The sequence below is a fragment of the Saccoglossus kowalevskii genome, chromosome 18, assembly GCF_978046115.1.
Source record: "Saccoglossus kowalevskii chromosome 18, keSacKowa6.1, whole genome shotgun sequence".
Taxonomy (NCBI): domain Eukaryota; kingdom Metazoa; phylum Hemichordata; class Enteropneusta; family Harrimaniidae; genus Saccoglossus; species Saccoglossus kowalevskii.
In genome coordinates this window covers 3921768-3939323 of record NC_140658.1, presented here as the reverse complement: position 1 = coordinate 3939323, position 17556 = coordinate 3921768, and the positions used below count along the sequence as shown (strand labels likewise).

General features: G+C 34.1%; 1 protein-coding gene across 1 annotated transcript in view; it reads right to left on the bottom strand.

Moving 5' to 3' along the window:
• The window catches only part of LOC144363074 (adhesion G protein-coupled receptor L2-like), a 41919-nt gene extending 24892 nt beyond the window's left edge, over positions 1-17027 (bottom strand). The window contains exons 1-5 of the mRNA XM_085493297.1: positions 16932-17027; positions 1713-1805; positions 1419-1466; positions 962-1070; positions 2-208 (exon numbers count right to left, since the gene is read on the bottom strand). Coding sequence (XP_085349423.1) covers positions 2-208; positions 962-1070; positions 1419-1466; positions 1713-1805; positions 16932-17027 — 553 coding nt within the window. The remainder of the gene's footprint in view (position 1; positions 209-961; positions 1071-1418; positions 1467-1712; positions 1806-16931) is intronic.
• Between the last annotated feature and the right edge of the window lie 529 nt (positions 17028-17556).

Genomic DNA, 17556 nt, shown 5'->3' with positions numbered 1-17556 from the left:
CCGATTATGCTTTCAATGACGCTCTCTGGTACGGCGATAGTATTGAGAAGAGGCGCATCCGTTGTCATGGTATCTTCCAGTGTCGTAGCAGTAGTTAGCTCGCCTGGCACGGCAGTGGTCGCTGCAGCTGGAGATACCGGGTAATAGTCACCAAACTCTGCGTATAACTGACTTTGGTTGAACACCTGAATGACTGTTATATCCACAGCTGAAACTCAATGTACTAGTATTTAGATTTTGTAAAAAAAACAAAAACAACAACAACAACAACAAATAGTAAAAAAAATCAGGCTAAGGATTGAAGATTTAAGCTGACCACATCATATCTTCGGTTATGTTTATCTGAAATTAACACAGGTAATATTCGCTGCATGTAAAGATGTTAGGAAATACTTCTTTTATCGTCTATTATAAACAGCAAGGTTTAAATTTCTAGACGCAAACAGAACGAGATCACACTTTACAATTGTAGAAGATATTACATCGTTTGAGGAATATGGAGTTTCTGTTCAGGTGTATATAAAAGTGATATCACTATGAAAATATTCTCATATGGTACATCTTTCTGACGTAAACAATAGAGGTAAACATGATTGAATACTGCAGATGTTATTATTCATTGTATTTCAATCGTGTTGATGTCCTGCCTAGTATGTGTATTTCAATCGTGTTGATGTCCTGCCTAGTATGTGTATTTCAATCGTGTTGATGTCCTGTCTAGTATGTGTACATGAGAAGTATAAGTTTATTAAAAATGTATATTTTATGAAAATGCATAAAAGTAAATATCATTTATCTAACATAATCCACTTACATGCCACGTGCACCTAAAATCGTCAACGTGTTTTCCACTATCTCGTCAAGTTTACGTCATACACCGTAACATATAAACTGTGGCAATCGCTGTTAGTATAGTACACAATTCAAAAATTGTATATACACAGCGTGCACATATACTCACTTGAATAGCCGTAATGTGATTGGATATGAGCATCACCAGTGTTATCTACAAACAGTGTAGTGATATGTTCTTCCACGGCCCTAGCCACAATGAGCTTGTCTTCCTCAGTCTGGGAATGTCATTGAATCATAACAAATTCAAAATTAGAGATGGACACAACGTGGTTCATAATAAAAATGTCGCAATACTGTCTCGCCAACACACCGGTATAAGTCATACAAAACTATTAAGATTTTGAAAAATATTTATTTAGACGTATTCAAGTCATGTGCAATTTGTATTTCCAACTTAATATACTAGTAGTAGAATTAACTCTGAATACCGTAGTTTGTACAATATATGCGATCCAATGCATTATCATAGACACGTGACGTTGACCTGCCTTCCTTGCGAAATCGACAACTAGATTTCATACAACACAACACAGCACCTTGCAATACAACGTAACAAAACGTACCTTTAGCGATTGAGGTTCCATTAATTTTGAGATGACTTCAAACAGATTCTATTATAAAACAAACAAAAAACGTTTGTAACACATGAACTATTCTGTCAGATTGTTAGTATGCATATATATATTGTACATATGACTTCATGTTGTATTATATGACGTCACAATTAATATTAACATATAGAATAAAGTTATTGACAAAGTGGCGATTCCATTTTTTATTCCAAAGTTGGTTAATCAGGATACATCAAGTTTGTATATACATAAAATGTTTTTGATGATCAATGAGCTAACACTCACTTGGACTTTGTTTTCTACCTCTGCAACTGGATCAAATGGCGGTTGCGTTGGTGGAAACACTTTCTTTCGTCCCGTTCCTCGCGTACCTCGTTTCTGAAATGCATATTGTATGTAAGTATGATCATAACACACACATAAAACGTTGATAATTGCGAGAAGGCCCAAGCCATGTTAAAAACGTTGATAATTGCGAGAAGGCCCAAGCCATGTTAAAAACGTTGATAATTGCGAGAAGGCCCAAGCCATGTTAAAAACGTTGATAATTGCGAGAAGGCCCAAGCCATGTTAAAAACGTTGATAATTGCGAGAAGGCCCAAGCCATGTTAAAAACGTTGATAATTGCGAGAAGGCCCAAGCCATGTTAAAAACGTTGATAATTGCGAGAAGGCCCAAGCCATGTTAAAAACGTTGATAATTGCGAGAAGGCCCAAGCCATGTTAAAAACGTTGATAATTGCGAGAAGGCCCAAGCCATGTTAAAAACGTTGATAATTGCGAGAAGGCCCAAGCCATGTTAAAAACGTTGATAATTGCGAGAAGGCCCAAGCCATGTTAAAAACGTTGATAATTGCGAGAAGGCCCAAGCCATGTTAAAAACGTTGATAATTGCGAGAAGGCCCAAGCCATGTTAAAAACAATTTGTAATAGCGACCATACAATAAATTGCTATGTGCTAATCACGACCATATAATTAGTACATGTTTACTGTTAAACTGAATTAAATCATTGATATGACTGGACATGTTTTAAACACAAACGTATTCCGTGTTTGGCAATATTCATATAATGCATATGCACTATGTATGTTACTAACATACATTGTGAGTGATGTCATAAATTGTCTGCAAATCTACTTATGCGAGAATTCCCTTTATTGAATGGCAACATGAAAGTAAAAAGCTCCTAAGTTTTAAAACAGGGGCAACCGTATCAGTATACGATAGTGGTTGACTAATGTACTAAGGCTAATCCAGCTTATTACAGTGCACATACTGCTAGATTGGATTAAAGTAACCACACACAAAAATATCACGCTCAGTATAAAAGTAAATCACTCTAGATCTTAGTATATTACTTTAAATTGAATTGAGACATAATGGCGAGTGTTTGTTCCAATACCACAGGTATCTACAGCCTTCTAAGCGGACTAATTGAATTTAAAGATTTGTCTGTCTGTGTTTTGTTACTACTATAGTAAAACACGACTTCTTTCAGTGTCCATGCTGTGTTTTAATGTTGATATATATAATGGAGATGTGTCACCATGGATACTGTATATGCGAATATTGCCATATGTATTTTTGATATTTACACACTTTATTTGGCACGCCTTGAAAAACCAACCTTGAATCTGATTATACGGAATTGCACGCCGTAACAGTAAGTATGACTTGAAATTGCTGTCAACGTATTACATCAAAACATGCATTTATTATAAAATATCGCATTGAACAGGAAGGAAACATATATATAAAGATAGGTGCTTACATAGATGTGCTGTGTGCTAAGTATGCTATGAATGAAGCGTTACTTACAATTCTAAATACACTTTGTTCACGTTCAGTCGTAGCACTGCATGCAGTCACTGAAATGGGAAACAGAAAAATCACTATGATTCGCCCTTATATGATTTCATAAAGGCATAGGTTTATTGTTAGGGTCGTCATCATGTTTACAATTTCAAATGAATATTGCAAACATATTTCCCAGAAAACTGTGAAATCACAAACCGTACATTATGGGAAAACGTAATGACGGAAACTCATATTGGGTAATATCAAAATACACACACACACACGCAATCGAATTACCAATTGATTGCCAACCGTCAACGAAAAACGCTCACCGTGATTGCAAGTACCAGTTAAGGTATTGGTATAGTCAACTTTTTTAAATGTTAGCATATAACTGTAACTGTGTGTGTTACATTTTACGCTGTATTGTACACCATTCTATGCTGCATGGGTTATACGTTAACCGTTGACAGATCTATATTTCACGAAACATAACGTGAAAAAGTATTCATATTTCACCCCTCCCATACAACCAATTGTAACTAAGTGAAATAAGCCACTTATTAAACCAATACCGTTTCATTTACGGCTACGTGTAAACACCGTCGGTATATTATGTAAATTCCGTACACCGTTAACAAAATTGGTTTTAATGAATATACAGCATTCATGCAACAGTAAATCTACTGTGTTTTATGAAGTCACAATATACATGCTTACGGACATCGTTTATTATTTTACGTATTGTTAAGCTGTTACAAAGGATACAGTAAATGTATAAATCTTTTATGAAACACTATTATACAAAATTGACCATTCCAGTCTAGTATAAATATATAAAACATATATTACCACTGATCAAACCTCAACGTTATTATGTGCTCTTAACAATTCTTATTTTCAGCCGTTTAGTTTGAATATTGTCGCCCGTAGTAAACTAAATCTTGCATTAGAATACATATTTCCTGCATTTTGTATCCGATTTGAGCGTAGCGGAACCGGGAAGTTCAAAGTAGTCTGCATTAGCAATGTCGCTAAACGTTTTTTACTATTAAAGTGAGTGGTACATTGAAACCTGCTCCTCGAATGAGAAATATTGTATATTGATACACGCATGATAACCCAAGCGTCACGGTCATAAATGTTCTCCATTTGTTGAATATTAGAACTATATGACACCTTATATCTTTTATCATGTTAATAACATACGCGTATTTAACGCATATTAACAATACAGTTCATCTCAAAGATGTTGATTTCGTTATTAATTATATTCATTATTGTTATATAGATGAAATACTGCGGCAATACTTACCAATTAAGAGTATAATAATTACGTTGTTCATATCGCCGTCTGCAGAATAAAACAGTAACATGAAACCAGCATTACCACAAGATGCACTGGATGCTCGGAAGCTGAAGTTTCACCGCGAAGATATCATGAAATAATCTGTGTACGCGCATCCAATCAACAACTCGGTGACTGAGCATGACGGGTAAATGCAAACTATTCGTTAGACCCGTAAATCACAATATAGGCAGTTAATAAGGCTGGTGTGTCCATATGAATTGACACGCTGAGCAATTCTCTCAGAGACCAACGATAGTATATTCCGTGTATGAGTCGTATGCATGTGTTGACAAAAACATTATCCGCATCTCCGCATATTGATAGGGTTTATACTAATAGAAAACGTGAATAGTGATGGTTCTACAGAATATAGCAATACATCGGGGAATAGGAACGTGGTGGAATGCACACATTGAAGATGTTCACTTTATTAGTTCATTATAACTAACATCTGTCACTCTAATAGAACATAAAAAGACAAACACAACAGACACGTGTCAATGAAATTATAACGTTAAGAAAATAAAAACGCGTTGGTGACTGTAAACACAAAAGACGTACTTGTTGTAGAATATACATATTTCAAGTCAGGATATAGTTTAGTTACCGATATTGCTAGATATTAACAATGCTTCGTTGGTCAATGGGAAATTATATAAATACGGTCATGGAAATATTCATATTACTTCATCACGACTGAGTTGTGGAATGATTTCGAGAAATACTGAGATAGAATTGATCACCAGCGAGCTCAGTAGTTTATTGACTTACCACTGTGAAAAGCATGAAATGTCAACGCAAACAGACTTCTCAGGTGTTGGAGTTTATCGCATTGTTGCAAAGTTTAGTATTTATTCAACTATATCGTGATCACTGAGACCGGTTTTAGGTGAAAAATTCTTTGACTTATTGGAAATTGAATATGGCGATGCATGTCTGTGGCAGATAACCATCTTGCACGGTATCTCCTGTGTTCAACAAAGTCACTCACGGCGTTAAAGTGTATACCAGTGTTCGCACAAAGAGATAAGGTACGCATAACAAGGCCGATTAACTTGTACCGTCCTTGTTAACACTAGAATCAAGAGGTATCATAATTGACTTATTAAGAATATTAAAACTGAATTTATATTTATAATTGTTTTTGGTTGTTTGTACTGGTCATTTAAATAGTATTCATATCTACAACGGACGTCATATATTTATATGAATCCTAATGTTCCATAGACTAATATTTAATAGTGACAAATTATAATTTAATAAGGTCTTCCTTATAAAGCATATAATTATTAACAAAAATATTGGAATTCAGCTCAAACCGCACATCACCACACGACTTAGCCATGGTTACACCTTATTGCACGAGCCGATTTTTATGATATTGAACAGCCTTGTGTTATCGCATAATCCACTATGAATAAGATACACGTATATATTATCTACAATTCAAATTACTAGTAACATAAAAACTATCTTTGAAATTAGGTGGAATTTAAAATAAATATGTATGGTACAATTACATTGGTCAATAGTTGATATAATAAATGCACGTGATATTGAATATCTTGTTGACATTACCGAAACGATACACTAGGCGTATAACTATAGGGAATCAGGGTCACTTAATATGTAATTTGGTGTGCTATATACTAGTCAATATATTTAAACTTCAAATATGCATACATATAAATAAACGTTGCAAGCATAAATGTTTTCAAACTTTTTCAAATTTCTTTTAATAATATGGTTATGTAATAGCTGAAAGGCAATTATGGAAATAATTCATATAATAAAATAACCACATCTGTGAATAATTTTATTGTCTTAAATCATTGCATCTTACATTGCAATTTCATACGCTATATATTGCTTGTATACGACAATTATCAATGAAATGCGTTTGATAAAATAGATTCTTTTCTTCTGAAGATAATTCTTCATTTGTGTATCAGTCATGCTGAGATGTGTTTTTATTGCTATGTGCTAGCATCTTAGAAATTCAATACGTTTGTGTTGTCATGGTGACGGTAGAATGTTTACTACCGATACCATGCATCTTTACCCCATAGCATTTACCAATGATAGATTCTATAACTTATGTAATCAATTTCGGAATTTAAATAATTAACTTACTCTTAAACATTCATAATGTATGATTTGAAATATGTGTAGTCAGAAGGCAATATATGGGATGTCGTTGTCAAACAGTAGGACTGATTTAACAGGACCTCTCTCTTACACATAATGACTACATAGTGTGTTTGGTTCATTTCGAAGAGCCAAGCTTGGAAGCGAACACAGTCTGCAAACAACAGTTCGATGATCAGCGTACATTGTTGACGACTTTCTAACGGCTGTGAACATTTATAAACAGTGATTTCACAATATGATGAATACGCTAAGCTACAATTGTTAGATATTAAATAAGCTTAACAACTTACCAAATTATGTATAACTAGATTACACGAATTCACACCAAGCTGAGACGTATCGATTCCATGTGGATTATCCCGTGGCTATTTATTTTAACTTCCTGCGTAGGTTTACCGTTACTGCTTATGTAGCCCTCAACGGTAGAGCTAGTGCACTTATAGATGGCAATACTTGATCATCATATATAGGAAATAATTGTATTCTTGTAACGAGAATATAAGTAACTGATACAGTTCAGAAATTATAAAATATGTTAATTATTTGTAAGTCAGTCTGTGAAAGTCGCTGTTCAATGTCGTGCTATAAATAGGTAAAGAAGTATTTTTATTGTACGATGGACAATAATTTTAGTTCCGTTGTTTATTTTATATGAGTGAGCAATAATCAATGTTATCTCGATTCATACATGTAATAATCACCTTTATTGCATAATCGTATCCTTATTTGGATATTGACTCAGAAAAAAGAAAATCACAATAAAGATGAAGAACTGAGGAAGTAGCAAAAAAAGAAAAATAGAAATAAGATAGTTTAATTAGAGGCAGCTGGTCGTTTTTTTGAAATGAGTTTATTTGACACTGAAACAGTTATAAATGTAATTTGCTAGTTTTATTATTTTTTGGCTGTTATTGCTTGTTAGCATTGTAATATTGTATTTGTGTTATTGCAACGTATTGTATTTAAATACGTAATCTCTATATTACGGTAAATTACGTTACAGGTACAATACGAAAATGATACAGTGTAACCATGGCTACAACATACATGCATCTACGTGATGTGTCTTATTTGAAATTGCTGACATCATGTATATTTCAGTTTTTAATATATTTTGTGTTGATGTATGTATGTTCTAAATATGAACTCTTACGTACGTTGTACATACCAAGGAATTATTTCACAAATCCATTACATGAGAAGTTTATATCACTTTTCTGTTCCACTAATTCATGCATTGAAAACCCACTTTGTATCAAGCTAATTTGTGATTTCCTCTCTTCATAAAATTCATTTTTTGTAAAAGAATGATTAATAACACAGTTTATAATGTTGATTTATCAAACCAGAAATATATATTGCATAATGTCACTTTCACAACATCAGTATTAACTGATAGAAATCTGAGTGTCCAGATAATATGAAAATAATTAATTGATTTTGAATAATGAAAGCCTCCCACTCGGTTTTCAAATCATGTATTCCAAAGGGTGTCGTACTTAGCATACGCTGCGATCTATTGAATGTGATTAAACATGTATGTCAATTACATACCCATTACAAATAGATCGTATAAAATCACGTGATATGTATCTGAATTTTCTAATATGATTTGTATTCAATGTCTTTCCTCAGAAACTCCATGCAAAAAAGTCGCACACAAAAACATCCATAAATATTATAATTTGTGAGTCATATACTATTTGATTGCTATAGTACTAGTAAAAAAATTGTGTCATCAGCAAAATTTCGTTCGGGTACATATAGTGAAACAATTCTATCGAGGTATAAGATGGGTATTTGTGGTTGTCACGAATTATTTAGAAAATTCAGACGAATATTATATTTCTGTTCAAAATAAAATTTCGTACTGGATGCAATAGACACAAATTTTGTGGCAAAAAGAACAGTAATCACTCTTTTCGCTATTATTTAAAATGCCCCCGAACGACCTTTGTTGACAAAAGTTATCGACCCGGATGAGTCATATCGGATAAACCTTACAGATAATGAAAAGAAGAACAATTGCGTAATATAGTAATGATTTGTAGACAGTGCAGTATACAGCGTAATATTGCTGGTGCCACGATATGCCTGGGGTGTGTATTGTAAGTGTTGTCTCGCGAGATGTATTACGGCTCTCACATCAGTGCGAGCTGTCAGGTCTGCAACCGTACGTCATATAGGCCCGGTAATTCAGAGATATGTCAAAACTGAATATACCGACGCACTACACAAGGACATACTAAGAACACTGGATCGTGGTATTGCATATGCTCAAAATCATTCTCGTATGAAAGACAATTTGTGATTTTCTTGCGACCATGCCCACCCTGATAGAACCGACTCCCTATGAAAATAATTTGTACATACATTTGACAGAATGAGAAGTACACTCATCCATACACGTATATTAGACGTCTTATGAACAACAAATAAAACAGTAAATACGTGACCATAAGTTGCTGTGCAGTATATAAACCTGTACAACATCGTACACACATTGCGGTGTCTATCTCATATTCGTACTGTGACTTGTCTTGTTATATGACACTAAACTACCACCTTGCAAGGTTGTACATTGTAGCCTACTGATAAATTCACATGTGGCGAAGGGTAACACATCGTATCTTTTATAGGTTAAATGTATAATAAGATTAGTATCGTTTTTTTTCAGGAAAGAATTTGCCAAACTTTCAAACACCCTAACCACCGAGAATTAAACTCGAATGACAGCGATAAATTCACACATTATAACAAGATAAATTCTTCAAAACAGTTTTTAATAGATGAAAACACATTTGAAATGCGATTATTGTGGACATGTCAAAGTCCGTCTTTATGATTTGAACTCGTTAAACATCAGAAGCGGCATCACATGCAATAGTTCCGTGATTAGATGGTAAATTATACGTGTGAGTGTGCATCGTCAAATTATGGTACTCTGTCGTCCAAATATTGTACTCCGGCATATTGTAAATGAATAACATGAAATCTGTTGTTTTTTCGGAGGGGGGGGGGTTATCGCAAATAGGTTATAGGTTTCACATCACAATTACAATTTAAATCAAGACGCGGTTCACGACTCTATTTTGAAAACAACGTATGATATGCTTATATTTCTAACTGGCGGATTGGTACATTTAGAAGTGAGCATTCAGCCGTATCACACTCTCCTACATTGCTAATCTGCTTCATTTTGGGGCTTTTCGACATTGTGATGTTATTGTCATTTTTGTAATTGTGTGTACTTGATTCGTTGGTGCTATGTGTAAATATCCCTGCTTTCAAGTTTTACCTTGTCGTCTAAAGTGAGTTTAATTAGAATATCAATGCAACGGAAATCGACATGCACATTATAAACACAATATAGCGATACAATACACACTCATATACGGTAGTTAATAATTAGTAATTACCATGACAACAATAAAACACATATGCCGTTGATTTTCACCCTATGGATGTTGATATACTTTGCTGTCACTAAAAGTCCATTGACATTGGGTTTGAATCTTTACTAATCGTTATTAATATGCTGTTACCTAGCAACACATTAACGCACAATATACTTGCGAGGGAAATATCCGAAAAATCATTTTAATAGTGTACAGATATGTGAATTAATAACATCTTAATAACACAGTGATCTAAACATAAACCAACTTGAGTTAACGTGATTTACGTTGTGATTTATGTTCGAATTAGGCTTCCTTAGCTACAGGATTGTGGATAAAAGTAATCAGTTTACAAAGTGTGTTTACGCTTGAATGCAAATACCCTACAAATACCTACTACTCCATGTATAATCTAATCGCGTATATATATCATTACTTGATGTATTGTGTAAAATAACGTTAATACTCATATTTGTGTAGTGTATAACGGTTGTCACTTGTGGAACACATTACATTCCATTTGGCGGCATTGACATTGAGCTGATTTGACCATGTCACGTGATACGTTCTTATGCCTCACAGATTAGATATTTCATAAACGTCTCATGCTGTTAAATTTTATAAATCGTGTTTTTTGTAAGGCGAAACGTTTATATATTTTTCAAAAAAAAATATCAGTATTCTGGTATTTTGGTTTTCTGCATGAAACCGTTGATTCGATTATAAACAAAGTTAAAAGTTTTAAAACGGGTATACTCTGCTGACACATTTACTTATGGAACAGCAAATACACAGACACATAATGCGTTGTATGAGAGGTTGATTCTAAGGAAATCACTTTTGACTTTTGGTGATTATAAATATTAAACTCGTTCTAGGGGAATACGTCACGCCTTGTAGCTACGTAACGATTCGATTACATAAATGATAACACGAAGGAGGTTCAAATCGTTAATACCATTTTCTTTATAACAGTCAATCAATGAAGACTGTGTTTTTGAGAGATTTTGGTTAACGAACGACTGACCAACAAAATACTACTGTTGATTAGAACGACATTGCGTTCGCCAATATACGTTATTGTGACGTCATCAAAGCGGTCCGTCACTAGAGAGCGCGATTTATCGGAATGGCCCATTGTGGGTGACGTCTTTCCGTCTGTATGTTAAGCATATGACATAACGTTTCCGCTCATGGCAGATCACGTCTTCTATGTGTTTTATACAATTTCAAGGTCATATCTCAATTGCAACAGTCTGTATGTGTTTTACCGCGTTAACAACATTCTATTTATTTAATATTATGTGTTAAACATATATGTATATTTGGTGTTCTATTAAAATTGTTAAGGTCTTGGTATCTTGTTTTTGTTTGTCTCAAAGATCACTTATTTTTGAAATGAAAAACAAACAAACATATATCAGGGACAGTATAGTCACCAAAATAACATTGCGATGTACGATTGAGTATATCTATATAATTATCCCAATGGATAGTATGGAAATAAGCAGTATATCAACGGTGCAGAACTGTAATGCACTGGGATGCTTACTTATTCCGAGTGTCCATTTCACAACAAATAACATCGTCGTTCTAATGATATTTAGGGGTTAATATGTGGTCTAAAAAATTGTATTATTCATTATGTGAAGCCAGACTAGTATATATACATCGCTTCAAGCTCCATAGTTATCGATGTAGTCATACATCCAAGCAACATGTAGTCTTAGTAGCCAGTTATGCATAGTGTGTTAGATACAACGTGAATGCAAGTTAGTAACCAAGATATCCTACCGTTGTCGTAGGAAGACTAGTGTAGTGAAATGAATGCTTTAAGTCGGGTACTTTCATATACAGCTTAAGTTGTGTTTACATCTAATAGGTTTTCCGCTAGAAGCTAATGAGGCTTTTACACGCAATATGATGCAATTAATATCTTCTGTGTTTGTCGGGGATTTATTGCAAAAACGCAATAACCATGCTCAATGAAGGTAATCGAAGTATGATTTATCTCACACAAACTGCACAGTTCTATTATGGTCGTAGATTAGTTACGTTTGCAGGCAATTATCGAGATATTTGTTTAAAATAAAGAATCCTAGGCTGCCCTAGACTTAAGTGACATTAAATTGAATTACGTCACACAAGCAGAAATACACGGTTCACTGTTATTAAAAACAACAGACTAATTTGTACTTGATTGGTAAATTCATAAATTTCTGATTACAAATATTCAATTATCGGTAATTCCTAAAATAACTCTTTTGCAAGTGACGTTCAGTTTACTCTCTTCGTTTACAAAATATATGAACAGATTGGAAGAAGGATTGTAATGGCCTTTCACGTATTTCACATATTCCATCATACCTTTCCTTCAATACACTTAAAAACATTTGTGATAAATTTAATTTTCGTAAATAAAAAAACAAATGTATAAACATGGATAGAATAGATTACGCCCAGTTTGGGTGAAAATAAATTCATAAACCAATTTAGCGCATCTTGCTAGATCGTCACATCAGGTTACGTCATCAGAACTAATACTATGCTTTCAAAACATGCCCTCTTCTGAATCCATAGCAAGGGGTTCACATATATTCATCGAAACTTGATATAAATGTCATATCCCTGTGTCGGCAGATATTGGTATATAGTCGGTAACACACACACAGTCATAGCGATATTGTTAGAACCATTCAATGTATCCATTAACAAATAGTAATACAAACTAATCACCTACTGCTCATTCAAAGTCAATGATTTAACTGGCCGCTAGTACTTGAAGATTCGTTTCCATGCGACAAGGTGACGTCACAATAATGGCATTGGGAATGCGTCTGAAAGGCGCAATTGACAATGTATACACATATGAGGAGAGCGCAAATTACTCTTTTGCATACATATTACTTTAACTTGCAATTGTTAATCAGAACTATTGAATGTCAACAATTGTCAGCTTTTACTCGATTTATATTTTCCAAGATTTCAATTTCTATTCATTTCTGAACATAGAGTAAGACTTGTAACTTTAGAAATTAAAACATGTTATGTAGTAATGATATCTGATTGGTTTATTCCATGTTGTATATAATAACGGAAACAGTTTAGTTGACTCTCTGGTGATGTGATTAGCTTGTGTTTTACGATCATAGCTTGCACCAGGAAGAGAATTGACAATGTGTGCATTATGACCATCATCACGCATATATAAATTATTAGAACGTGCCTGTATAGCTTGTTCAGCATTAGAATAAAGTGAGTAAGATTGTTGCCACCAAGAGAAAGCATTATTTTTAATGAACGATAAACAATTGAATTATTGATTGAAATTTGCATATTACACCACGCATAATGCATTACCTGATTACGACAATAAATGCAATGGATGACAGGGAGATTACACGTATATACTCGCTCAGTGAATCAGTAAACAAAATCCAGCGAAAATACCATTTTCTTATATTTTACATTGAAAATTAATTCCAGCTAAAAATACGTAATTTACAATATATTGTGAATCATCTGTGTCTGGTTTCGTTTATTATCACATTTGCATATATTCTGACAAAAACGGCATAACTTGTGTACATTCTACGTACTGAAATTTACTTGGTTCGATAAACATAAACATAAACACTAAAATCATTTGATTTAAAATAAACATTTATATATTCTTAAAAACCGTAATTAAAATGATAACAATTTAATGAAATGATATCCCAAAGGATATCCCAAATACAAGAAAACAAATATTTACACTGATTTGGATTGGACTGGGACAGTTATTTAAATCGAATTCTGAATCTAATTCTAGAATCTAAAATTTAGACAAATCATATTTCTCAGTTATGAATTCCCGGCGTTTAATATGAAATAAATTGTTAATATTTTATCGTATAAATTGTCGAAATGATGAAGGCGACATAATCATAGAATACCACCACAAACTCCCACAGTGTACGTGCTATATGGCTATTGAAATGTAAAGAAAGCCTAATTCAGTCAAATTCTATTTCTTGTATAATTACATTGAGCTTTATTGTAAACCAATATTCAGAATTCTTGTTAATATTTAGGTTATTAATGGAACACGATTTTTAGTAGTGGGTGAAGTCCGGTGAAATGAAAATAGCAATTACTCCGATAAATGGAGACTGTGGTTTGCCATGGAACTGTACTCGGTACTCTATTTTCTGCTGTGTCACCTTAAAATCTCGCAACCTTGGCATATTCGTGAATTGAGAAATAATCCAATCTAAAACGGTCAGTCACCTTTACATACAACATCCGGAGCGATAATAACCCACTATTTTCCTACATTACACTTTTCAAAACTTTGGTATCTGATATACAGGTTAGCCATGTTTAGATGCAATATTGCTGGTACGATTCATATGCAATACGTTATTGTAAGATAATCACGTCTCTTGTTATAACATGTGGTATACAATGAATGGGCTGCATTTCTGATGAATAATAATTATATAACATACTATACTGCGTTGATTTTCAGACTACAATAACCATATGCAATAATAAAATTGATATTTTGTGATTCGTGACACTAGTGACATTTACATGTAATAATCAAACGATTCGATTAGCCCGGGCGTCAAAGTATAGTTTTGTCACAGATTTAAACAGAATATTTTCTGTTTTATTTTGATAAATTATGTAAATTTTGTCTAAAATTACCCAAACAATACATAAAAACAGGCGAAATGTTGCACTAAAATTTGCCAAGTACGTTTATGACGCTTAATTGGTTATTGACACTAGGGATAGAGCAATACAAGTAAAAGTCACATTCTGAAACACCTTATATTCGTGCTGGTTTGTAGCTTGCTATAAAAAAAGACATGTTATGTGTGAGAAACTAACAGCACATACAGTGCTTCGGTCACCGTATAAAATTATCTCAGTATTCGGTATCTGAGACGACTGTTACTATATTGCCGTGTGATAGTGCAGTAGCCATACAATCACACATATGTTTGCATGCCATACGTAAAGTCTTGTTCTTGTTCGAGTATTACCATGTAGTAGTATTTGTTTCAAAATTGTACATTGATATAGCTATAATGTAGGATATCAAGTAATAAGGGACATAATATATGACATATATAGCGTGGTGTCTGTATACACTGTCAATGTCTAAGCCAGTATACTTACAAATATTTACCCTAAAATCCACCCTTGTGTAAATGTTAGTATATAGTTAATGACAACATATATCCCAATTATGCATACTAGTTACGTAACAATATGCGTTCGATTATGGGGAGTTCGTACCGAGTGCCACGCTTTGAAGTTATTTTCAATGTCTCAAGACTCAAGTTCGGTGTCTAAAATGTACTTGTTCCAAATAAAATGTATAGCAATTTCTAGATAATCTGTTGGGTTTATCCTTAAAAAGTATTTGCTGATGGTCCATGTTGCTATGTTACATGTGTTAAACAGAATGCTACTAATGAGACATTACGTGCACAACGGAACCATGCAATGTACATATTACAATACGTTCATCTAGATCGTTAGCATACGGCAGCTAGTTCTCAATTTAAATTGTAGACACCATGTTTCCCTACCTTTGTTCTTCTAACGATATGGTCAACGTCAGCGACGAGTTCAGTTACACTGTGTCGCGTTTGCCTCAGCTCCCGGATGTGGGTTGCTGTACGTTTCAAATTGTTTCTCTTCTGCCACGGTTACTAAAATAACCGTGCTTCCAACTAAGAGACTGCTGGATGAATGTTGCATCACTTGAGCCCTCGTACGTTCACTTTAATATGACTTTGCTGTTAACTCTCCGTTCTAATGTGTTTTTTCGGGGTCACATGACCATTTCAATTGTTTCGCAATTAGCTGATTAATCTCCATGACAATATGTATCAACACTTCATTTCAGTATTTTTCAAATTGCTCGGTCATCCATCTGAGCCTGAATAAATCGCCATGGTAACACGATTATGATAACTAACTATAATTTGTTATTGACGTTGACATAATTTATTATTAGTGCGTTACTGAGAAGTTGTACAATTATAGTGTGGTGGAAACTATTGTGTTATTTTATATCAATTGCAAGTAAAATAGCACCATTGCAAATACTTGTAATAAATCACGTGACTGGAAAGCAGATGGGCTGAGATAAGCGTCAATGATGTCGATGCTATAGGGTAATAGGTCCGCGCAATCATCGCAATCATATTGGAAAGTCAGACTTGAAAGGACTATTTATTGTCGGTGCATCAACTAGATGCAAAAACGTAAATTCAGCGCTCAAGCCGATCCATGCATCTTCAGCTATCCGATACCTTCGCATTATATTTCTAGGACAGAGTCGTAACGATGTGAAATAAATTGATTTCTTTTTTTGACTCGCCTTCGACGAGTTTGTGTAAACTTATGTCAGGTACCTCTATCGATGGCCCTTGTTCCTTGGTTGACTTATCAATTTAGCTTCATAAAAACGATATACGTTTCTCGCACCTTTCACTTCTGGTACCGTTCAAATCACATTTAAAATTATGTATGTATGTGATTATTTATAAACACACGAATTATTCGCTGAGTTGCAGTCGGCATAACGGGCCAATCACAGCACAGAAACTACAATAATGAAGGTTCTTAACAATATTCAAACGCACTCAATTTAAAAAGGACGTTGTGTTGGCCACTGCATGCTGCATTCGATTCTTTGGATAAGTCCGTTCTAACTCACTGTCACCGACTGCGTTTTGCAATTACCTGGCACATTTATACAATGGTTTATTTCCTATCAATCATTCAATATCTCCTTTGACTCTTTTCTCGTCAACATTGTCGCCATCTAATTTGTGTATCGGTGCGCTAAAGAACCCATCCTGTTTACACTGTACACCGCCCTCTTGTGGCGACATATTTACTCTTCATACATTTATGTTATACTTTATGTCGACGATTCTAAGCTATATATGCTATGTTATAAACCATTTGATTCAATAAATCCGCTAGAGAAGTGTATTACGCGCACCAGTGTACCATGTATTTCTATAGGCTCTGCGCGAGCTCTATGTGCCCTCTACGAGATCACAAGTGTGTCCTCTCTCCTTCTACGAGATCACAAGTGCGCCCTCTATGTTGCAAAACGAATCTGTTTTTTTAAGGTAGAAGCCTGGTCATAATTTTTGACAAAATTGATCATAACTCGCATGACAATGTTCATTAGTTTATTATGTACAATCATGAAGCTAATGGCTCATGGTACAATGAAATAGCATTAATTTGTTATGCTTTTTGAGAAACGTGTCCTAATATTTCTTGAAAATTGCTATTTTTAGAACAATTCCATAAAACACAATGTTAAAGAAAAATTTCATTTTTTGACACTTTTTAAAACCAGGATTTTTTAAATAATTCAGAACAACAAAAGTACTCCATCTTTAACAA